Source organism: Alexandromys fortis, unplaced genomic scaffold (assembly GCF_014885135.2).
Source record: "Alexandromys fortis isolate MF-2015 unplaced genomic scaffold, M_Fortis_MF-2015_v1.1 scaffold_154, whole genome shotgun sequence".
Taxonomy (NCBI): Eukaryota; Metazoa; Chordata; class Mammalia; order Rodentia; family Cricetidae; genus Alexandromys; species Alexandromys fortis.
In genome coordinates, this window is record NW_026068040.1 from 2,624,259 (window position 1) to 2,648,700 (window position 24,442).

The 24,442-nt window shown below is 45.4% G+C and overlaps 2 protein-coding genes across 2 annotated transcripts in view; one reads left to right on the forward strand and one right to left on the reverse strand.

Moving 5' to 3' along the window:
- Irak3 (interleukin 1 receptor associated kinase 3) overlaps positions 1-12,640 on the reverse strand; it is a 93,135-nt gene extending 80,495 nt beyond the window's left edge. The window contains exon 1 of the mRNA XM_050165504.1: positions 12,614-12,640. Within this exon, the coding sequence (XP_050021461.1) occupies positions 12,614-12,635 (22 nt within the window). The 5' untranslated portion in view covers positions 12,636-12,640. The remainder of the gene's footprint in view (positions 1-12,613) is intronic.
- Llph (LLP homolog, long-term synaptic facilitation factor) lies at positions 4,033-9,675 on the forward strand. Its single transcript, XM_050165514.1, has 3 exons — positions 4,033-4,188; positions 5,266-5,477; positions 8,358-9,675. The coding sequence occupies exons 2-3, from the start codon at positions 5,273-5,275 to the stop codon at positions 8,525-8,527; spliced, it is 375 nt and encodes a 124-aa protein (XP_050021471.1). The 5' UTR covers positions 4,033-4,188; positions 5,266-5,272; the 3' UTR covers positions 8,528-9,675.
- Positions 12,641-24,442: the final 11,802 nt, after the last annotated feature.

Below are 24,442 nucleotides of genomic sequence, written 5' to 3' on the forward strand. Positions count from 1 at the left end.
ATGGGACGTGTCCAACTTAATTGTTTTTTATATCACGTACAGGTAAGCATGTATGCACAAGGGCGTAGAACTAGTAGGTGTAGAGAAACGGCAACTCATGGGACAGAGGAAGGAAGAGGGGAAGACAGAGGGATCAGAGCGCGTTTGATGGGTGAAATCTTGTGGACAAAGAGGTGCAGTGTGGCTGGGCGGTGCACGGCTTTAACCCCAGGACTGGGGGTGGGGCAGAGGGAAGTAGATCTCCGAGTTCGAGGCTAGCTTGGTCTACAAAGTGGGTTCCAGGACAGCCAGAACTGTTATACAAAGAAACCCCATCTCTGAAAAGCAGAGTTTTCGGCAGAACTGAGACCTGGCTTCAGTTCACTTGATGTAGTTTCTGTGGGTTGGTGTCGGCAGGAAGCTTCAGTCAGGCCTCAGCTCTCATCTCTGTAGTGCACAGTCTTGATAGCTCAGCCATCCTGGGAACCGGAAGTCACCGTCTAAATTGCAGAACTCTTTCTGTTCTTGGGGACTCAGGAATCCCATGGAAAGACCTGGCTGTTGGAGCCCCTCTTTCTGCCAAGTTCAGTTGTGTCACACGCCTTTCGGAAGACAGACCAGTTGTTTTCCTGTCAAGCACTCAGCAGTACTGGTTGTGCATGTAGTTCCAAAAGCCTGTTCAGCTCTTCTGATTTTCTGTGTGTGTGTGTGTGTGTGTGCATGTTTGTATGCAGGCGAATGTGTGTAGGTGCCACTCCATGTCATTGCTGTACAAAGGCGAATGTGTGTGTAGGTGCCACTCCATGTCATTGCTGTACAAAGGCGAATGTGTGTGTAGGTGCCACTCCATGTCATTGCTGTACAAAGGCGAATGTGTGTGTAGGTGCCACTCCATGTCATTGCTGTATACAGGCAAATGTGTGTGTAGGTGCCACTCCATGTCATTGCTGTATACAGGCAAATGTCATTCCATGTCATTCCTCAGGTGACACCCACCTTTTTTCTTTCTAGACAGTGTCTTTTGCTGGCTGGAGTTTGTCTAATAGGCTGACTGTGAGGCCCAAGGATCCCCAGTGTCTGTCTGCCTAGTGCTGGTCATTTCTTTAATGTGGGTTCTAAGGATTAAGATCAGATCCTCTTGGGTCTGACCTCTCTTGAGCCCCACTCTTCCACCTTTCTGAAAGGACCCGTTCTAGAGTTCATGCATGCATGTTGGAATCAAGGAAGGAATTAGCGATACTAAAACAGAACAAAAGTCAACAACAAAAAGCTCCATGCCATTTCACCTCTAGAACTTTCAATTATTTAGTTCCCAATTCAGTTTTTTTAAATTATTTATTATGTAAATAGTATTCTGGGATGTATGCCTACGTGCCAGAACAGGGCACCAAATCTCACTATAAACGGTTGTGAGCTACCATGTGATTGCTAGGAAGTAAACTTTGGATCTCTGGAAGAGCAGCCAGTGATCTTAACCTCTGAGCCATCTCCCCAGCCCCCTCAATTCAATTTTTAAAGGGACGTTGTAATACTGAATTGTGGAATGTATTTTAATACCACGATAGGTTGTTTTTGAGAGTTCTAAACTTCCGTTTTACAAGCTGGGTCTTAGTTTCAGTGTCTTAAGCAAAGGCCTATTAATCGATAACATTCCTGATAACAAGGACTAGGGAGGGAGCACTATAAGGCCTGAGTCAGCCCCACAACATATCCAAGCAATGACCAAAAAAGGATAGTTCCTGTAACCCCCTCCCCAAACAGGCCCAGACTTGCCCAAGTATGCCCAAATATGGAAAAACAAAAATTAGAAATGTATTAACGTAACTGCTGCTTGTTTGAGCAATCGTGTTAGAAATGCCATAGTTGGGCTGGAGAGATGGCTCAGCGGTTAAGAGCACTGACTGCTCTTCCAGAGGTCCTGAGTTCAATTCCCAGCAACCACGTGGTGGCTCACAACCATGTGTAATGAGATCTAGTGCCCTCTTCTGGACTACAGGCAGGATACTGTATAAATAAATAAATAAATCTTAAAAAAAAAAAAGAGGACACAAAGAGTGCAAGAAAGAAAGAAAGAAAGAAAGAAAGAAAGAAAGAAAGAAAGAAAGAAAGAAAGAAAGAAAGAAAGAGGACATAGTTGTTCCTGGAATTTACCGAGCTGTGCTGAAAAGGACCTGCAGGCCTTTGTCCTGGGTCACCATTTTGTACAGATGGTGATCCCCACAAGCTGGTAAATACTCTTTGCTTTTAAAGCCTATTTGAGTCTGGGTCTTCAGCATTTTCTCAGACCCCTACATTTTCTTTTGCCAAGTTGCTGTTCAAAAGTCACAGCCTTTGGGTACATGAAACAAGAAGCTGTCAACTTAGACCATCTTGAAGGGGGCGTTTAAAGTCCAGTGTGCACTTGCTTCCTTTGGTTTTTAAGGTCACGTGTGTTTTGCCTGTGGTTAAAAAAAAAAATTCAAAAATTGCTGTACTATGCAGGGTTTCTACAAAAAGGCACAGTTCTACTAGCAACCAAACAGGAATTTCATGGGCTATCATTAAATAAAACTTTTGGGGCTGGAGGCATGGTTCTATCGTTAAGAGTACCTGCTGCTCTTGCAGAAGACCTAGGTTCGATTCCCAGCATCCACGTGGTGGCTCACATGGTAACTGTTGTTCCTTTTGGAAACTACAGCTCCCAGATTCCTCCTGGATTACGGATACCTGGCTCAGGTGCAGGACATTTCTCCCAGACACACTTGCGTTCCCCGTTAAAAAGCGAGCTCCCACGAGCTCTCTCCCTCTCCCTCTCCCTCTCCCTCTCCCTCTCCCTCTCCCTCTCCCTCTCCCCTCAGCCTCTTGTGTCTTGCACACCTGTCCCTTATTGTGCTACCCCTCCCCCATTAAAGCGTACCCACTTGGGAGCCGCGTGTCTGTGTCTCCTCCTTAACCCTGTTTCGCCATGTGTGTTTTGTCTGTTCCATGTTTGTCTCTACTCACACACACCCGCTTTAAAAGAATAATAGTAACTGCAGTTGGAGGGGATGAGATAGACTCTTCCGGCCTCCCCTAACACCAGACACACATATGGCACACACACATATTGTGGTGGTTTGAAAGAAAATGGCCCTCAAAAGAAGTGGCACTATTAGGAAGTATGGGCTTGTTGGAGGAAGTGTGTCACTGTGGGGGCGGGCTTCGAGGTCTCTTTTTTCTCTAGCTTCAGTCCGTGTGTCTTCCCAGTCTGCAAGATGTAGCAGTCTCAGCTCCAGCACCACATCTGCCTGCACGCCACCATGTTCCCGATCATGATGATAACGGACTGAACTTATGAAACTGTAAGCAAGCCACCCCAACTACATGTTTTCTTTGTAAGAGTTGTCGTGGTCATGGTGTTTCTTGACAGCAGTAGTAAATCCTAAGACCATTTCTGTCAGACAAAACGCTCACACACCATCAAAATAAATCCTGAAAGATATATGCTGTAATCTGTATAAAACCCTGTTTACAGATAGTACTGAGTACTTAACTGTTGCCTAATCACCTACTGAAGATCAGTGAATGAGGTACTACCTAGGCCACTGCTCACTCGTATCTGTCACAAATGCTAAGAGACCTGTGTATCCCCAATAGCCCGGGCAAAACTATCCTAACTTTTGCCTTGGGTATGGACCGGTTCTGACAAATCAGCATTGGTTGAAACAGATCATGTTACCTTTTACGTTCTTCGGGATGGAGAAGGATTATTTTCTGCTTTGGCTGACAGCTTTGAAATATAATTGGCATGTATTTAAATTGTACACTCTAATATATTCCCACATACGCGTACATACTGGGATCCTCAACGGAATGAGAAATTTTCTAGGCTGCAAATAAAAACCTCACTAAGGGTTCTAGGGTGGTAAGCTCTGAACAATCCCGCGGGTACCCTGTATCCGCGAGGTTGTCACAGGCAGGGCCCCCGGCCGGGATTGGCCTATCTGAGGCCTTCAGAATGGCTTGATTTATAATTTGTCACTCCCGACAGGAAATTCCTTCTGCTTTCTCCAAACACAGCGTGTTCTTCAACTGGAGACCCACAGACTCTCAAGGTGGGTCCACGCCGGGCTTCCAAACGCCACGCCTCTCAGGATTCCCGGCACGCCGCGCGCCGGCCTTGACCGGAAGGCGGAAGTACGGGGACTTCCGGCTGGCGTCCCACGCGTGCAGTGCGGTCGTGTTTCTCAGGTGAGTCGCGTGGGCTCCGGGCTTAGTTCTGTGGCGTGGAGAGCAGGCCTCAGATCGTCCCTCCGCCGCGGCCCTGGCGTCGGTCTGGCGGTGCGGGGCTCGGGAGGGCGAGGTCCGGGATCGTGATGGCGGCGCCGCTCTCCCCCGGGCTGTGGCTAGCGGCGCCCAGGCCGAGGTCGGCCGGCAGCGTGGGTCACCGCGACCCTCCACGGGGAGTGTGGGTCCTTAGACGATTGTTGGCGTCCAGAGGATGCTCACCTCGCGTCCCCCAGCGCACAACCTGCGCTCTCGAGGGCTCCAGCGGCGAATGAGAGCAGCTGAAGGAGCTTCGGGGCGAGACTGTGCTGAGCAGGGGCGGGGGACGGAAGAGTCTGAGGTGCCGAACAGAGAAGCCTCGGGGAGAGCAGTTTCCAGGCAGCGAACAGTGAATGATGGACCTGAAGTGCGGGCTTTTCCGCCGGTGCCAATGAAGCTTGCGGGTGGGAGTGAGAGGAGAGTTGAAAGAGGCTCGGGAGTAGCTGCATGCAACTTTGATACCAGAAGACACGAGGGAAAGTCATTCAAGAAGCCTTTAAAAAGCTGGGCTGTGGTGGCGCACGCCTTTAACCCCAGCACTCGGGAGACAGAGGCAGGCGGATCTCTGGGAGTTGGAGGCCAGCCTGGTCCTCAGAGTGAGTTCCAGGACATCCAGGACTACACAGAGAAAGTCTCAAACAATAACTGCAAAAAAGAATAATTTAAAAGGCAGAGAGCTATGCTCTGAGCTTTAAAAAAGTCCACTTTGTGAAGGATTTAGGGCTGAGAGGTGGAACAAGGCAGGAGAGCAATAGGTAATTTGAAGGCGGTTTATTAACTTGGTGTCTACGAAGGAGCTGTGAGAATGGATTGGTTTATAATTTTTCACTGGCCTCTGGGGGCTTGACCTTATATTTAAGCAGTGTCTGCTCTTTGTTGAGCCTCACGTAAGCTAAGCATGAAGACGGCGTAGATTGCCTCCATTCATCCCAGTACTGAAGACGTCTGCCCGGCCATTTTCTCGGTGGTAAACTTTCTTCTTGTGTTTGTGTTGCCCACCAGGTGAAGCATGGCTAAGAGCTTACGGAGTAAGTGGAAAAGGAAGATGCGTGCCGAGAAGAGAAAGAAGAATGCTCCAAGGGAGCTCAACAGACTGAAAAGTATTCTCAGAATTGACGGGGATGCTTTAATGAAAGATGTTGAAGAAATAGCGACTGTGGTGGTACCCAAACAGTGCCAGGAGAAAATGCAGTGTGCGGTGGAGGGTGAAATGGGTGAGCTCGTGTGCTCTGTTTTCATCATTAGAAAGTGGATCAGCTTGTCCTTACGCCCCTTTATTATTATTATATCCGCTGTCTTCTTTCCATCTCTACTTCTCCCTGGTGTCAGATCCAAAAGAAACTGGGGGCAAGTGGCTGACTGTGGTGCCTGTTAGATAACAACGCACTTGCTGGCATCCTGGCTTCTCAGCTCTTCTCACCCCTTTCTCTTTCCTAAAGCTCTCCACCTCGTGGGCTTCCCTTCCCCAGCTTCTCATTCCTGTAGAGCCCTGCCATTTCAGCCCCCCCCCCTCTGTCTCTGTCTCTGTCTGTCTGTCTGTCTCTCTCTCTCTCTCTCTCTCCCTGTTCTCTTGCTCCTTTCTCCATCTCCTTTGTTCCCCCTCTCTCTCCTCTCATGGCCTGGTTCAGTCTTCTGGCCATGTTTAGTCTACTACTTTCTTTCCCTGCTCTGGATTCTTCCAGATGTCTCTGGCTTTTCTCCCCCTCGTATCTACAATAAAAAAATTTCTTTTCAACCACACTTTGGAGTGGTCATGTCCTCACTTTGTACATCTAACATACCTGTTATGTTCACATTTTTATTCTTTGAAAGCTTTTGTGTCTATTAGAGATTTTGTGCTAAGCTGTTTTTAAGTCAGTGTTTGGGAATAAGCATATCTTGGTTATTTAATGGATCTTCAGCAATTAATGTAGCAGCCTGAATGCCCCGGGAAGTGACAGAAATATAGGAACAAGCTTGGGAGAGGTTGGAAGGTTCAGTCAGGGTCTGGGCAGGTGAAAAGAGGTTTTCACTGTTCCTCACAAGAGCCTGAACCCATTCTGTGGATTCTTCACACTTGTATTGTTACCCTGAAAATCGCAGGCGCCCGCTTTTTGTTGATATATTTTAGAGGCCTCTGTGTTTTTAATCATGGTTTAAATCTGGGGACTAAATATAATGATGGTTTCTACAGAGAAAAGGCTGGCTGCTTTTCAGGTCTTAATGTCCCAGTGTGGCAGCAAGCTAAATGAGGCACTCGCCATAGCCACTCTTAAAGACAGAGGTGTATCTCCGTCTTCAAGGCCAAGGAGAACAATGTTCTTAACACTCCTTACCCTACATATTCGCATCCTGTTCTTCCAGATAAAAAACCCTTCTCTTTGTTCTCTTGCTTTGTCTCTGCTGCCCTTGAGAGAACCTGGTTTAGTTGTTGTGTCCCTTCCATCATGTGTGTGCACCTCTGCTCGTCAGCTCTTTTCATGGTTTTAATTACATGACCGTGACCATTTAATTTGTGTGGTAGTGCATTGAAGTACAATCACGATGTTTACAACCAGCACCTCTGGCTCCAAAACGTTTTCATCCCTCTAAAAAGGAGTGCTGTACCCATTTAGTAGTTTCTCTTTCCCTCCAGCCCCAAGACTGACAGCCACTAATGATTTCCTGTCTGTATAGATTCTTCTTGTTTGAGCTATGGCATGTAAGTGGAACCGTACAGTGTGGGATCTTGTGCCTCGCTTTTCTAACCTAGTATCACATTTTAGTATATACTAGTACTTGTAAAGATGAATACTCGTGTGCTGTATATACCACTTTTTATATACCTGTTAGTTGGCATCTGGGTCACTTTTATGCTAATAAACCTTCATTTCCAATTTTTTTAATGCTGTTTTCAGTGCTTTGGAATATGAACGTACAAATAGAATGCTGGCTCATGTTAATTCTTTGCTATTTTCTGCACCAGCCAAACAATCTTCTTCAACTCTGGGCATCAGGTGCCATGCGCTCTTGACTCCTGGGGTGATCCTTGTCTCTTCTGTCCTTTGTGTGCATTCTCTATTCCCTGCATTTAATCTTGTGGGATCTTAGTATACTGTACACTTTTCTTCTTCCAAAAGTGTTTTATTTTTTATTTTGACTTATTTTTTATAGCTTTCTGCTCTTACTGGGGATATATTTATCTCATTGGGGGTATTGTTTGCTCCTGAATTTGAACGGCAATTTGAGCATTGTTTATTTCTTTAGAGTCCCTTGCTTCCACCCTTGTTTCCCGTCTAACACTCTTCACATGCTTGGGGGGTTGTTGATATTTCAGTGAGGCACTGACAAGATTAGGAGCCCAGGCAGTGTAGAGAAGAAGTCTCTCATTTTCTTCCTGGAGAATGTGTTGATGCACTCATTTTTGTAATATTTCAGAAGCTAAGTAGGAATAGAAGTGAAGGTGGGGGAGTCTTTCTGTTTAGTTATAGACCTGTCAGTAAAGCTGGATGCATCTACCCTCACGTACATGTTTCCCTTCATGTCCTCTTGCAGCTGCCTACCCAGTTTCTTAGACTCTTTTATCCCCTGTGTCTAAGCCAAAGCATTTCTTGTTATACCAGAACTGCATGGCCACAGTGCTTGCCCATCCTTGATACTAGCCTTTTTACTTTCCTCTCTCCTCTTCCTCCTCTCTTATTTCTATATGTCAACATTTTTTTTGTATCTTTTAAAAATACAAATCAGATTCGGTCACTTGCTTACTTAAAATATAACTTCCAGGACTGAAGAGATGGCTCAGCACTTAAGAGTTCTTGCAGAGTTCATTCCCTAGCACCTACTTTAGGGGTTCACAATTGACTGTGACTTTTGCTCCAGGGGACCCGACAGCACAGTCTTCTTTCTTCCCTGGGCACCGCGCATATGTGCACGCTCAGGTGGACTCAGGAACGTGCAGCAGCAGTGTTGATCCTGTCTGACTTGCTGCGAGGAGCCCAGGAAGGCTGTAACAGAGTGTCTCCTGATTTCAAACTTCCTGTCATTCGAATGTTCATGCTGCATTCGTGGGCTTTCATGGGGTTGTTTGGATGTATGAATGCTAATAGCTTTTCACTTTATTGTTGTTTTTAATTTAGATGACACGAAAATGGAGACTGAAATTAAGAGAAACAGAAAGACTCTTCTAGACGAACATGGACAGTACCCAATATGGATGAACCAGAGGCAGAGAAAAAGACTGAAGGCAAAGAGAGAGAAAAAACGGGGGAAAAGCAGAGCCAAGGCAGCCAAGGGCCTGGCCTGGTAGACCTTACAAACTGGAAAGAAGGCGCCTTTAATCCCAGTACTATGGAGGCAGAGGCAGGTGGATCTCTGAGTTCAAGGCCAGCCTGGTCTAAAAAGCAGATGCCAGGACTGCTAATGTGGAGAAACCCTGTCTTAAAATCCACAACAAACAAACAAACAAACTGGGAAGTATTGATGGAACAGAAGTTGAGTTGTTAGGACTGTCTTCACTGGTTTCAGCTCTTTGATGGAAGCTCTTTGTTTTCCTACTTCAGTTTCATCTTACACCTGCAATTCAAAACAATAATTCATTTGTTTTGGGAATTTGAATAAACTATTTTCTGTGATAAAAGAAAATTGGAAGCTGCCTGATGTTTGAGTATTATCAGACACCACAATCTTGTGAGCATTGCTGTGGTTAAAATTATTTGATCTTACAAAATTGCAATTATCATCAATGCCTCAGATTAAACATGCTCATACGAACAAAATTTGGGCAGAAATATTTTAAAATAGCGTCTCAAGGGGCTCAGCAGTTAAGACCACACACTGCTCTTGCAGAGGACTCCTTCATGTTGAATGGCTCAAAACCACTCAGAACCAGTTCCACAGGGTTCCCCTCTTCTGCCCTCCACGGGCACCTGCCCTCATGCACAAGCTTCCCACACAATCTAACTTTAAAAAGTCTTGAGAAAAAGGATGGCAGTGGATTGTTTGTTTTTTCTATAATTCGTAATAAAAGATATTGTATGTGTAGATCTTAGAGTTTGACATTTTCTTTAGGGTTTCCAGCTACTGAGAAGACCATGTCTCTCATTTAGGTGGACTGTACCATGTACTACACGTTGATGTGCTTTCTAAGTTAAGGCAGCATGGGGTTAGGGGGACTGTACCATGTACTGAGTGGTCTGCTTTCTAGGTGATTAAAGCAGCATGGGTTTTTTCTGAAAAATGTTCTTCAGGTTTTGCTTTTTTCTTCTTTTGGTATTTTGAGATGGGGTAGCCTAGAACCAGCTCTGTAAACCAGGCTGGCCTTGAACTCAAACCTGCCTCTGCCTCCCTCTGCTTCCACAGTGCTGGGATAAAAGGTGTGTGCCACTGCTACCAGGCAGTGTAGTTTAGTGTTACATCATGTAGCTTAAGATAATAAAGTGTGTTATTCAGAATCAATTACTCTGGATGTTTCGAGTGTGTGAGTGAGTGAGTGTGTGTGTGCATGTCACCTACACGTCCATCCGCTTGGGAGATGGCTTATATGTAAACACGGGTGTTAACTAGCTTAGTGTTAGTGTTGTGGAATGAAGAGAGCTGGCATTAGCATGACTACCCTCTTTCTGTACCAGTGAGATGAGTTTTGGTTGAGTCTGTCTCAGCATACTATGTTAATTTCAGTCATTTAAGTTTGTTCTAAATTTAGCCCTCCACCTGAAATTTCACTCTTCAGATTCACCGCATTATGTGCTGAATAAAACCAGGAACTTTGCCAATATTAGGAATGCTGAGAGCCGTCCACCTGCTCAGGAAAAGACTTAACTTCACATGGAAAGAAAGAAAGGAAAGGAAAGGAAAGGAAAGGAAAGGAAAGGAAGGAAGGAAGGAAGAGAATATGATTGCTTGGCTCAGAAACCATCAACTGCCAAGCACACTGCTGAGCATGAATATGACCAAGTGCTACCAAGTAAGCCACAAAATAACGCTGGGTGCTTAAAATTAGTATAGCAGGTCCTCCGTTTACTCAGTAGTTCATCAGAAGGTTAGTGGATAATTTCGAAATAAAATACATTTTTCTGAAGGTGGCAAGAAAAGGCTAGGGCTGTAGCTCGGTAATAAAGCACTCATCTCCAGCATCCACAAACTGGGTTTGGGCCCAGTATTGACGGTGAAAAGAGGGTTGGAAGGTGGGCCGTGTTCAAGGTCTTCGTTCCTGTTGGGAGCTGTTCGGAGCTGTGAGGGGAGAATAGATACAGAAGTGAGGGATAAAATGCTGCAGACGTTAAGGCCACCGACACTAGAGTTCCCTCTCATCATGGGCGCTGTCCATGTCCATGCCGCACCCTTAGTTGTCATTCAGTTTCCGCAGCATCATCGGTTTGCTGGAGTTGAAGACATTGCTGCCAGGTGTCTATACACATTTTCCCTGCAGCTCACAACTCAAATTTGATTCTGCTGAGAAAAGCTTGGAGCTCCCGTCCAGAGCCTGTCCACGATGTGAGGCTGTTCACTACAGTTGGGCACGCCGGTTTTAACTTAAAAGGTAGAGAGACTGGGAGACGGCTCTGTTGGTAAATGCTTACCATAAAGGTATAGGCACCCACGTTTGTGTTCCTAGCACCCACATAAAAAGCCAGGCTCCATAGTGTGTGCCCTCTTCCTGGGGAGACAGAAGAGGATTCCAAGGTGTAAGTAGTCCAAGGTCAGTTACCAGGCAGCTGATCAGAAGGACCGTGACCTGGAGCCACCCATTCTGCAATTGGTGGGCTCAGGTTCAGTGAGAGACTTATCTTTAAAAGAAGTTTCGTGAAAGAGCAGTGGCCGAAAAAATGCCAGTTGAGCCCCCCCCCCCAGCCTCAGTTTACCAAAAATGCTTGGAAGTCATTTCAAGTAGGTCATGACCTCATGGCTTTTGGATAGGTGACCGCTGTAGAGAGATCATTCATTACCTTCCCCCATTGTGAATGGGCCTGAGCCCCCGAGTTCTGGACTGTGTTGCGTCCATTTCAGATTTTGGTGAGAAATCTAGAATGGAATTCCAAAATCAATTCAGGAATGTGATCAGTTCTTTGTCACTTTATTTCTCAAGGCAAATAGAGAAGCACAGTGTAGTACTTTAATCTTTCGTGTAAATAACTTTGTACAAATTTGTCTTTGATGCTTTCAGGAGAATTGCTGGAATACCACCAGGGGGCGCTCAAGACAAGCGGCAAATCACTTGAATTAGCCTGAGGCTTGAGAAACAGAAGGGTACTATTTTTGTGCTCTTTAAGAGATTAAATATACACAGGGCTAATAAAATATACATTTTATTATTAATTATTAATATTAAATAATATTATTTAATATTATTAGCTCATCTAATTCAGAACCTATGACTCTGCTGCTAATATCTGTACTCGAGGAAACTGAGATACAGAGGTCATGTAGCTAAAACCAGGACAGTTGTTCCAAAGAATGCACTTCACAGTGATTCTTGCCCAAAAACTTTCTCCAAGAGAAACGGCGACCTTAGTACGGAAGGCTTGTAACTTGGTTTAATTCGTGGTGGGATTGGGTTGAAGCAAGCTTAGATAAAGAACATGCTTGAGTAACCAAATGATTTATAGAGCCCTTCTCAAACCTCTGGGTGGAAGCTGGACAGGATTTCTTTAAGGAAATGTGCCTACTGGTCCAATGCAGGTGTCAGCAAAGCTTGTTAGTGACCAGACAGCTAAGCAGACGCCGCTTGACTGGCCACTGAAGCTCTCAGGGAGAATCCAGTAGGGCTTTTGTTAATTTGTTTGTTGTTGAGACAAGGTCTTGTAGCCCTGGTTATTCTGGTAATCATAGATCAAGCTGGCCTCAAGCTTGCAGTAGTGCCTCAGCCTCCGGAGTCCTGAAATCACAGGCATATACCACCATGACGGAAAACTGGCTGTTTTGTTAGACTGCTGCCACATGACGTGAATGCAGATATACGTTAGTCCCTGTTAGCGCACATAGTACTTCCAATACACAGAGACTGTAAAGACACTGACTGTCAGCCAGGTGGTGGTGGCATAGGCCTTTAATCGCAGCACTCAGGAGGCCGAGGCAAGCAGATCTCTGAGTTCAAGGCCAGCCTGGGTTACAGAGCAAGTTCCAGGACAGCCAGGACTGCACAGAGAAACCCTGTCTTGAAAAACAAACAAAAGTAAAAACTGAGTGTCTTCAGAATTTATATCCACGTGTTTAGCGATAAGAGCGGCGGGGCTGCGTCCCCAGCACCCGGCCGCCCGCGTGGCTAGGTTATGCCCGAAATACTTACACAGAAACTGTATTCTTTTAAACATTAATTCCAGCCTCTTATTGGCTAGCTCTTACATATTGTTCTAACCCATTTCTAATATTCTATGTAGCCCACGAGGTGGCTTACCAGAGAGGATCTTAACCTGCATCTGTCTGGAGTGGGAGAATCATGGCAACTCCCTGACTCAGCTTCTTTCTCCCAGCATCCTGTTCTGTTTACTCCACCCACCTAAGGGTGGGCCTATCAAATGGGCTAAGGCAGTTTTTTTATTAATAAGAAATCACTCCCACATCACACATGAGATATGAATTTTAGGAGCTGGTAAGGAGAAAGTTGTTATCTATAAATGATTAGATTCAACTACTTGAAAGTCCTGGAGGAGAGAGCAGAGGATGATAGGCGGCTTAGAGTTGGGAAACACTCGGACAGAAAGAACATCCAGAAATCCGAAGACCTCAAGAACTGCCAAATGGAGGCCGTCCCCAGCTATAATGCAGATATTAGGCTGTTGACTAATCTTACTAGGGAAGGACAATCAGCAGAGTGATTCAAACTTGTGCTAGCCACACATATTTTTTTCCTGTATTTTCCAGCATGTAAAATCCTCATTGCAGCAGACACGCACCACTCTTATAAGAATATGTTTGCAGATGGCAGGGGACTTTCAGGTACTTACATGACATCAAAAACCACCCTGCATCCCCAGGACCCTGTAGGGCTCACAGAGGTCAGGTCAGGTTTGGTTCTGTTTATAAAAGGAACCATATGATTTACATCATTCGGGAAGGGAGATGGCTCCACGGGTAAGAACATTTGCTGTGAAACTTGAAGATCTGAGTTCAAATCCTCGGCACCTGGGTAAAAAGCCAGGGATGGTCTCGTGCTGTTGATCCCAGTAGGGTGGTTGCTGGGGCTTGCTGGCTGCCAGCCTAGCTCCATGTTCAATGGCAGGCCCATCCCAAGGAAGTGAGATAGAGGATGATAAAACAAGATACCCAGTGTCCTCTGCTGGCCTCTGCTCATGCACACGACACAGACACACACACACATGCATGCGCGTGTGCACACTTTGTACATAGCTGATTTGGTTTTGCACTTCTTTTAAAGCAGAGGAAACTACGGTGTGATAGCAAATACGGCTCAGCTGATAGGATCATAGTGAAAACAAAACTTTTAAAGAATGTGTATCCTGCTACATGCAACTGTGAAACAATGCGGAGAAGTTAATACTTTTGTTCCTCTTCAAATGAGCGGTTTGGAGAGGAAATGTCCAAAGTCACGCAAGAGCGGGTTCAAGCACAATGCTGTCCTCAGTAGTAGAGAATCTAGAATGGAAAATTATAGAGACAGACTGGTCCCATCTCCAGAGAAGCCTGTATCTAGGATGCCTGGCATGGAATGGCCAGCTGAGGCTGGGTGGCTGTTTGGCCAGAATGTAGCTGAAGGATTCAAACGCTGGACTTTCAGGTTGAAAGCCATTGTTTTCCAGCCTAGGAATACCATGGGAAAAGCTGTGCTTAGCACATTTTATACTGATTTTGTTCTCTCCCGTCTTTTGGCCTTCCATGATTATAGACTTCAATATCTCTATAGTAAAAAAATAATAATAATAACAAATCTGAAATTTCCTTAATTTCGGTAATGTTAAATCTGGTACTCGTTCAACTAAGCTCCCAATTAAAGTGTGGAAAACACTCTAAACATCTGCTTTAAACAATGGATGGGGTGCAGGCTCTCCAAGATTAACCTGAAGAAGGGCACAGCTTGCTGATATATTAGGCTCGTACATATTGGCTTCTCCTAAAGCAATGGATTGACTTGGCATCCTGCTGTCTTATGAAACACTTTCTCAGCCTCATAGTGCGTCTTCAGAGTTTGCAATATCAGCAGAACCTCGAAGTGGTCTTAGTTGGGTGTTGTGTATCACTGTACAGTAACTGCAAGTACATATGGAATCTCTGATCCGCGTAATAAAGTACATTTGTCATGGGTCCTGTGATCTGCATACCTTTGAGCCGTTACTTCATAAATCTGCTCCATCGGAGGATTGCTTTGTACAGCAGTGCTTGAAGCTGCTTTTAATAAACTAATATTTTGTGTCTTTTATATGTAATCAACAGGGAGTATTATAGCCTGTGTCCCTACGGAGAAACTTTCCACTTAACTTCTTTTCTCCTGACAATAATGAGAAAAAAGAATAGCTCAGGAAGGCCCAGATGTTCAGGAACATACGCTGTTTTCTCTTAAAAGTCAGCTGAAGATTTTTTTTTGTATTGTTCCAGATTTTAAAAAAATAAAATGCTTTCAAGAAGAAAGCGTTTGAGATGTGTGATGAGGAGAAGACAGGTAGAGATTTCATCGAGGGTCCGACACGGGGGTGCTATTTGTCAAGAATAAGATGGCTCCCTTTGCTCTGGCAAAGAGGTGCTGATCGCGAACAGAGCTGGAGACAGTTGGCCAAAGATGGGCCATCCTCATAACTTCCTGTTCAGCCCCACGCTGTTGTTTGCTTTGTTCCACCCCAAACTTCACATTAGCAGTGTCTTCGGACAAGGCAGATAGTACAACGCACTCACCCTTGTACCTCGTCCCTCAGGTCATTAAATAGGGACAGTTGTTTTTCCGGAGTGCAGATGTCTGTCTGCGCCCTGTGTCCGATATCTGCGCACTGGGCAGCTGCCATGTGTAAAAAAGAACGAGATTGGGGGAAACCCAAAAAGGGAATGTGTGCCTCAGGTGAGGTTGGTGTGAATGTTCTTTATAAGGCTATGAATCTTTAAGAAGAGTTGTCACGAAGGGAATGGGAACCAGCTGTTCCGGATCTCTACTGAGGAAACAGGTTTCGACTAGAGCCGAGAGGATTTGGGTAAAATATAAAGAAGTTTCTGAACGTGAGTGCCACTAAAAGCCAGGTATGTCTTGAAAAGAGGCAGCTGGATTATCTCCGAAGGAATGCCAAAAGACGAGAGAAAGAAGCCGGGGGTAAGGTGAGCGCGGTCCTCATTTAATCAGACGGCTCACCTGTAATCCTACCCGAGGCTTCCGAGGCTCCTGGTCTCCTTTTTCACACACCCACACCTCAGGTTGTGAAGTTTAAAGAAATGAGAACGGAGGCCTTTACCTGAGAAATTACGTGCTTGAACTGCAGGTCCGGATGTCCCGTCTGATGCTTCATTGAAAGGAAGCACTAAGGTGCGACCAATAGACGAAGACCCGACCTTGTCCTTCGCTTTCTACCGTTGTCATTAAACACCAAAGCATCAACTGTGCCAGGCGGGCTTAGACCACTTGCTTGACTAGAGTGGGGGGCTTACTGTGGCCTGGGGACACTTCTGTCCCTGCAGGTTGTGGCTTAGCTTGTTTCAAAGTCCCCAGCAAGACGGAAGGGTTCAAGGCTGGTCTCCAAGAACTTTTCATTTATCTCTTTGATTTATGTTATGTATTTGGTTGCAAGCCCATTTCTACCCTCATTGGATCCTGTATTTTCACCTTGCTTTAAATATCTCTTTAATCTCCCGTTTCCTCCTTCAGTCCGTTGCTTTTACATTGCTTTTTTTTTAATCTTTAAAAGTATAGATGTAAAGCTGCAAGTCAAACATTTTTTTAAGCCACCAAATTTAGTTATAAGTATCTTTATTTGTAAATTTCCCGTAGCCTGTTTCCCGAGACCCAGGGACCCTGACGGAAATAGGTTTCTGGTTTCTGTGTGGTCCCACCCCCTTGCTGTGTTGCCCTGCCGCCTCTTTGCCCGCTTCCCTTCTGGGCTGGACTCTAATGGCGGCCCTTGTTGCATGCCCCGCCCCAGCTTCCCCACTCCCACTTCCCTTTCCGCCGCCTCTCCACCAGCCACTGTTTATTTCTTACCTATCCTTCACGCTCAGCTCCTAACACTAACTCTATGCAGTACGAATAGAAAATGCACACTCCGACAAGGGTAGGCAAACAGACTGGCTGTCTGCATTTGTAAATAAAGTTTTATTGGCCCGTGGTTGCTCCCCATTTCCTCTTGTGAAGATCTATGGCTATTGTGGTGCTATGAAGATAGTTGAAGAGCCTGTGGGCTGTAAGGCTTACCTCACAATCTGGCCCTTAAAAAGGGGATTTGCTGATTCCCGCTTTAGAATAGTTACTGTGTTTATTAAATGAAGATTTTTATCCCTTATTGGGAAATTGGGTGAGTGGGGCATACGTTCTGTGTCCATTCTTGCATTTTCCTCATTTGGATTCCCGCTTTTCCCCAGATGCCCAGCTTTCCTATTTCAAGGCGGTGGCATCCCAAAGAGAAAAAGATAAAGAAGCTTATACAATGGGAGGTGCCCCTGAAGCTGCCCTTCCAGGCACGCTTGTGTTTAGCCGTGTTCCCACCTACCATCTCCGACTGGACTTCATTTAGCCTTTGAATTAAGCAAGCAGACAACAAAGAGGGTTTGCAGGTAAGCTTTTCACAAATCCCACAGCTAATTTTCCTGCAGGTTTACAAACCGTTTTTGAAAATGGGAAATGCCCGCTGAAGGGCTCTGCTTTAATTCAATACGGCACCTAGAGCATTGTTGCGGGTAACAGCATTCCGATGCAGCAGATTCAGTGGGTGGTCTTGTGAAAATAGTTTACACAAATTCACTTACAGGCTGCTTTCATTAGCATGAAATTAATATGGACTAAAGTAGTCATAGCACTAAGGGCTTGAAAAGCTTCTGAGATCACCTATTTTAACCCTGTGCTTTTTAACAGATGGGGAAATGGAAGCTGATTTTCCCAAGATATTAGTAGTTCATGGGAAAGTCCGGGGACCCCGGTCTCTGTAGTTTCCGGCCAATCATTTTCGAAACCATAAATCCGTGACAACTGGTCATACCAACAAGAACACTGTGACTAGTGTCAAAGTTAATTGTGTTCGTTTCCATAGAATGAGCAGCCCTGGGTGAAACTGCACCGTGCACCTAGTCTCTCTCTCTCTCTCTCTCTCTCTCTCTCTCTCTCTCTCTCTCTCTCTCTCTCTCTTCTTATGCCTCCAGATAAAAGGCTAAAAGATTTTTTTCATTACCTATCTTTTTCGCCTGTCAGTTTCTTTTATAACTTCTGGTGTTTTTCTCACAAATGTAGCACATCTATGTTGTCGAACGACATAAAAATGCAGAGAAGTCTAAAATGAAATAAAATCATTTGCAATCCAGCCATTTACAGGTGAGTAGCTGTGTCTAAGCTTCTGTGGTTAAGACTGCATACATTCATATCCTACTTTCTTAGTATAGTCTGAGGATCTCCCCCCAACCCCCACCCCATGCCACAGGGAATTCTCCAGAAGACTTGTCTGAGGGCTGAGGAAATAACTCCATCTGTACAGTGTTACCTTGAGAACATGAGGACATATGTTCGATCCCCGGAACCAGGTTTAAGAATTGGTCCACAGAATGGCGCAAGTTTGCAAGCCCAGTGCTGGGGGGGGGGGGGGGGAATGTGGAGAAGGCGTGAGACTCAAGGGGCCAGCCAGGCTAGCCTGTCTGGCAGCTCCAGGCAAGGGAGAAACCCTGTCTTAAGGAGAGAGAAAAGAGAAGAAGAAAAGGTGGAGGGGGTCTATGGAAAAATACTTGAGGTTTTCCTCTGGCCTCCCCATATGTGCGCCTGCACACACACACACACACTCATTTGAAAACTTACATCATGTTTCGCCTTGAGTGGGGACTGTACGTTTTATTTGCCTACTTTTGAACGCATACGTTTTCTCCTAAAGTTGTCTTTGATTTTTGCTATTAAAATCCTTCTCTGTAACATGGATAGCCCGCTGTAGAAGTCTAATCCTTATTTATGTTCTTGTGGAAGAGCTCTAGGGGAACACTTACTTCTCATCTGTTTCGCCAAACTGGTTTCCTGAAAGGCTGAAGCCAGATCCCTGCAGGAATGTAAGTGCCTATCAGGGCGCTCTTGAAGGGCTGTCAGTCAGGACTTGGAAAACATTCCTTACCTCACGGTGCTGTCTTGATAGTTAACTCCCAGGGCTGCAAAATCAGACCTAAGCTTCAGAATATATTTGCTTCCTATTCTTTTTTCTTTCCTTTCCTTTTTCCAATTGATATCCTAACCGCTGTAATCTGGCATCTGCCCCCATCTGCCCGCCTGGAGGCTTCAAAGAAATAGCCCTTGATGGGATCAAGTGTCAGGAAGCAGGGGTTCAAATCCCAGCCCTGAAACTACTACTATGTGACCTTGAGTGAGTAAGTCAATTTCTTTGAGCCTGCTTCCCCAGCTTTAAAGTGGAGCTAGTAAAACAGACCTTGATGTATGGGGCTCTCAGGAGAGACGTAAGAATTGCTTTTCATCTGTTGAGTACCACGCTGGGGGTGGTACGGTGATTGAGACTCCTCTGGAGGGTAGTGTGTGTGGGAATTATTAGTGCTGTCCACCAAATATTTCTGATTCCTTTTATGCCCTTGCTTGAATTTTACATCGCAACCCTGTTCCTTTGGCTGTGGCCCTGTCACTGACTTTGACAAGTGTAATATGAACAGATAGGGCCTGTGTCCTACAGGGCGGATTCTTTTCAGAACTGGGCCTTCCTCTTCAGCCTCATGTGTAGCTTCCACCCGTGGAGAAGAAAAAAAATAGAGATGCCTGCTGCTCCTGAACTAAGACCTGGAGTCACGGTATCCTCAGGACGAGAGGTTCCCACCAACTGCCTAGAGGATGAATTAGATTTTCTTTACCCCCGAGATCCGGGCCTTGGGTTGCACTAAACTCTAGCCTGATTGTTTTGTTGCAGTTGACATTAAACGTCTGTACACTCCAGGGTGTGTACAGATGGGACGACAAGGATGCCCCCCCCCAAGAAGTCACTTCAAGGACAGGTTAGGCCTCACTGTGTGTGTGCTCAGACTGACCTTACTTATCGCCAGGATGTTCCTAACCACATTAGCAACAGAAGGGATGGGTTCCTTCCCTACTGAGAAGGAACAGACTTTGGGAGGTTGTAGTGATGAGGCAAGCAGGCCTGCTTTTCGTCCCGCCCGGCTCCCACATGGTTAGCTTTACACCAAAATAATCATAGAAACTGTATTCTTTTAAACGCTGCTTGGCCCATTAGCTTTAGCCTCTTACTGGCTAACTCTCACATCTTGATTAACCCATTTCTATTAATGTGTGTAGCACCACGAGGTGGTGGCTAACCGGGAAGATTCTAGCCTACATCCATCTTGGGCCGGAGCTTCATCGCATCTGCCTCACTGCCCAGCATCCTGTTCTGTTTACTCCACCTACCTAATTTTCTGTCCTATCAGTCCAAGCAGTTTCTTTATTAACCAATGAAAGTAACACATAGACAAATGACCCTCCTCCATCATTTCCCCTTTTTCTGTTTAAACAAAGAAGAAAGGCTTTAACTTTAACATAGTAAAATTAATCACTGGGTTGCTGGACTATCCCTTTCACAAGGCATGACTATGGCTTCAGTCATTGTTTCTATCCCACCTCATCTACTCCCTTTATTGTTTTTCTCATGACTTGTCTTCTGCTACAAGTAAATCTGCTCTATCTATGCTAGGTCAACTCCAGAGTTAGCACTGTAGGGCAGTGGTTACTCAATCCTTTTCTCTGAGAAGGTATACACACACACAGAGACACATATACACGTACACTCACATACATACACACACAAACATATATACATAAACACACACACATATGTTGGGGACTGTGGACCCCCCCCCCCCGGCCCTGAATTTCTTGTAAACAACTCGTTTTCCTCTGCTCTGAGGAGCCTGCAGCTGCTCTGAGCACGGGACCCTGATGGCAGGGGCATGGGTTCTGATGAGCCTACAGCTGAAAGATCCTGAGAGCTGGGGCGTGGCCAGAGCCCTATATAAGCTGCCCCTGAGCACAATAAAGTGGGCATTCTTGTCTCGAGGATGACCTGTGGCCCCATCTGTCTGTCTATCTCTGTGGACCTTTGTGTTTTTAAATTTTCAGCCTAGTTCCCATAGCACGTAGTGAGTAGAGCATGGAATGGAACCTGTGTAGTTTTACACATATACACAAATATACATAAAATATATATACATATGCACATATGCATGTACATATATACACACAGATAGACATACACATATATTGTACACAATACATATATACATACCAACATACATACAAACACATATATACATACATGTTCTATAATATTATTTTAACTAGGCAAACATGTATTCCATTTGTTTATACTGTGGGATACTACTTTAGCTGTGTAAAGATGTGTTCCATTTGTTTGTGCTGCAATTGTTTAATGATGGGCTGCATCTGTTTCACCTTGCCTGCCTAAGGCACCTGATTGGCTTAATAAAGAGCTGAACAGCCAATAGCTAGGCAGGAGAAAAGAAAGGCAGGGCTGGCAGGGAGCGATAATAAATAGGAGGAGAAATCTAGGCTGGAGGATAGAGAAGAAGGAGAAGGGAATGAGGGACACACCGGCGATCAGAAGCCAGGCAGCTGTCAACCAGTCAGTATAGAGACAGCGAGAAAATAAGAAAAGGTAAAAAGTCCTGAGGCAATATGTAGGTAAAGAGAAACAGGTTAATTTCAGCTAAAAGAGCTAGCAGAAATGTGCCTGAGCTAGGCCGAGCATTCAGAACTAACGGCAAGTCTCTGCGCCATGATTTGGGAGCTGGTTGATGGCCTGAAAAATAAAGCCTGGTACACATAACATAAATACACACAGATATACATGAGCATTGTACGCACACACACACATATACACATATCCATATCCACATATTTTTACATATATATGTATATATACAAACACACATATATTTGTGCTAAGATGTTTCTAATGGACTTTCCCACTTACGGCTACAGCTGGTGGCATTAGGTATGTACAGTGTTGTGTAGCCATCATTGCTATGTAGTTCCAGAACTTTTTCTTTACCTGAAAGAGAAACTGCACCCAATGACACTAGTTCCCCCTTTCCCCCGTCCTTCACCCGCCAGCCCCCACTAATCTTACTGTGTCCAGATGTGCTTGTCCAGGTGTTGTGGAGTGCGCATGCTCTGTGCCTGCCTCCTTTCACTTAGCCATGTTTCTCGCTGTCATCTCCTCGCTGACAGCTGATAGCACGCCAACACTTCATTGCTTTCTAACACCAAATCATACCCCGCTGCCCGAATACACCACATTTTGATTGTCTCTTCATCAGCTGACAGATGCGTGGACTGTCCTCCTAAGCGTATCTTGAGAAGCCCAGTGCCAGCTCATCTAACGCCCCCATTCTGAGAAAACTTTTCCAAAACTCTCCCGATGTCTGCCGCAAAGGGGGTGGGGGGGTGACAAAGGGGGTTTCACAGACACTCTGGCTGTGGCTTAGATCTTTTTTGGTGCTTTAAAAATATTCTTGGTAAATGACTGCAGTGCCATCGACTTCACGTTTGGTAGCTGCTTTCAGCTGCCGCACGCATGCACGCACGTGAGCGCTTCCTCTGAAGGTCAGTGCCGTTTTTATGCTGATCTTTTGCAACCTGATGATTTGAGTTCTGACGCTGGAAAGGGTGGCGTATTTCCTCTCTCTGGCACTGTATTTTCAGTTTCCTCTGGAAGGCTACCATTCTCTGGTTTGGTATATCTTACATTAAAATCAGATAAAGAATTCGCGTGTCTCAGAGAACTCAAGGCATTCTTGGCAGTCCTTGGGAGGTTTCCCCTTTACTTTCTGTTTCTTCCAGAATCATCTAACAGAATATGATCATAGCCATACTTTCGTTCAGTGCCTAACAAATTGGTTAGTCTATCAATTCCAGCTTTGCAACCTGCCTGCTATTTTTAAAATACATTTGATAGCAGAATATTTGAAATCGTATCTCCCTTGTGACCACCGATACTGCAATTATGTATACTCACTGCTGATATAAGTTATCACACACATATATCAATTCATTTTAACTGTTGCTCTCCAGGGGTAGAGTGTGACGTTTTATTCTTGCTAAATGTTATCTCTCACGGTGCCTGTACAGTTGGCACCTTTAGTTTAAGGTGCAAAATGTGTTCATGTGTGCTTATTGTAGGACCTTAATTCCGCGAGATTTACAACGCCCGAATATAATCCTAGTGTTGTCCTTCATCTCACAGGTCTGCTGTATAGCCTCAACAGTTATTTCTAGTTGTGATTCCGTTTCCTTTCTAAATGTGTTAATAAAATGCTCGCATTAGAATTGGCTAGGCTCCAGAATCTGATACGATCCCTCTTCAAGTAAGTGTTATAACCTGTGACAGCAGCCCTGGGAGACCTTGGGATGTGGCCCTGCCCATTCCAGTGAGGACACCCATGGTTCCCTATAGAGTTAAATTAAGGTCAGGCCTGGTTTCCGACACGAGGCTCAGATGTATTGGCAGATCCCCATGCTTGCTTTATTATACTGTAATTTGGGGCTTAAAGAGTTATATCCAGTCCATGCCCAACATCTGGATAGTGTTTATAACGATCACATTTGATCCTAATGTAATTTTGTTGGGGAATTCACTAGAATTCCTCTGTTGGCTACATTACAACTAAACATGAGATCTGCTAAAATATTACCAAGAGTGAGCGAATACCCACAGAGAATACAAAGCATAGATAGATTTCAACCTTCCTATCTCTCCCCAGACTCCGGCCGCTCACCCGTCGTCTCATCTCTCTGGACTTTCTTATCTTCATTGATAAAACGAGAGCAACCCTTCGACAGCAGGCAATGTTTGTCCAGGGTTTTGAACCTTGAGAGGAGAGGAGCACAAAACCCTTTCAGATGTGGGTACGGTGCCTGTGCAGCCACGATGGCAGGGTCACAGACTCCACTGATGGGGGTGGCGTGAGATTGATGGAGATTTCACACACCCCCCTTGCATTTTCATTTTGATTCAGATGCTATTTCTTGGGGGTCAAGCAAAGCAGAGGCAAAGGATCGGTTTTAAACCGTCTGCCCCCATCAATGGAAGCCTCAGATGAAGCAAGCTGAACCTTTTAAGGGCTGCAAAGGGAGCCTTTAATTATGTGAGCTTGACAAGGGGGACATTTGGGAAGTTTGGTGATGGAGTTTCAGGACCTCCCAGCCCTGCCAGCAGGAAGATTATTAGCATATTCGATGCACCCTTCCCATGAAATAATTTTAACATTCAAAAAGAGACAGATGGGAAGGGAGAAAGGCAGATAGCAAAGGACAGGGACCGGAGCGGTCTTTAGAGAGGGGAATTATTTCATTAAATCTAAAGAGCATATGCTTTTCTGATGCATAGCATATGCAAGTCTATGCAAATTAGTTAATAGCAGTGCACCCTGAGTAATTTCCATTTCCTCCCGAGCCTGTGACGGGGAATATTCCTTTTAATCAGATTAGATGACATCCTCCTCAAACTTTTGGGGGTTTCAACTTAATTTACCATGCTAAGTAGTTAGGATAATTCGAAATAAAGCAATCAGCGGGCTGCAAAGAAAGAAACCAAACCTCGTTTCTGTTTTTGTGATGAGGGGCTGCCCGGCTGCCTGAGCCCCATAGGATTTCTCTCTTGTCCTCTCCTCTCCCTGAGCCCCAGCACCTCAGACCTCGGCTGAGTCTCCAGTTGTGGGGCTTTGATGGCACCTCCTCGGATCTGTTTCCCATTGCTGGAGCTAGTCTGAGACGCTGCATTCCACCGGACCTCCCCCACGACTGTCAGAATTTACGGCCCTGCCACCAGAAGTGATGGAAGGATGAATTCGCACCCTTTAAAAACCGTTTCCCCTAGGGAGGGCGTGCACTTCCGAAGGGATCCTGGTCACGGTCTGCAGGGACTTCGGGATATTGCCGATCTATGGGTTCTGGGCCCAGGCAGCAACAGGCCACCTTCGAGCCACGGACGCAGCAAAAGTTACAAAGAAGGTTATGGAGGGAAAGACGCACACCTGAAAGGCACAGCCATTTATCAGTGATGTGCAGACAGCAGGAGCAGTGTCAGCCCTTGTT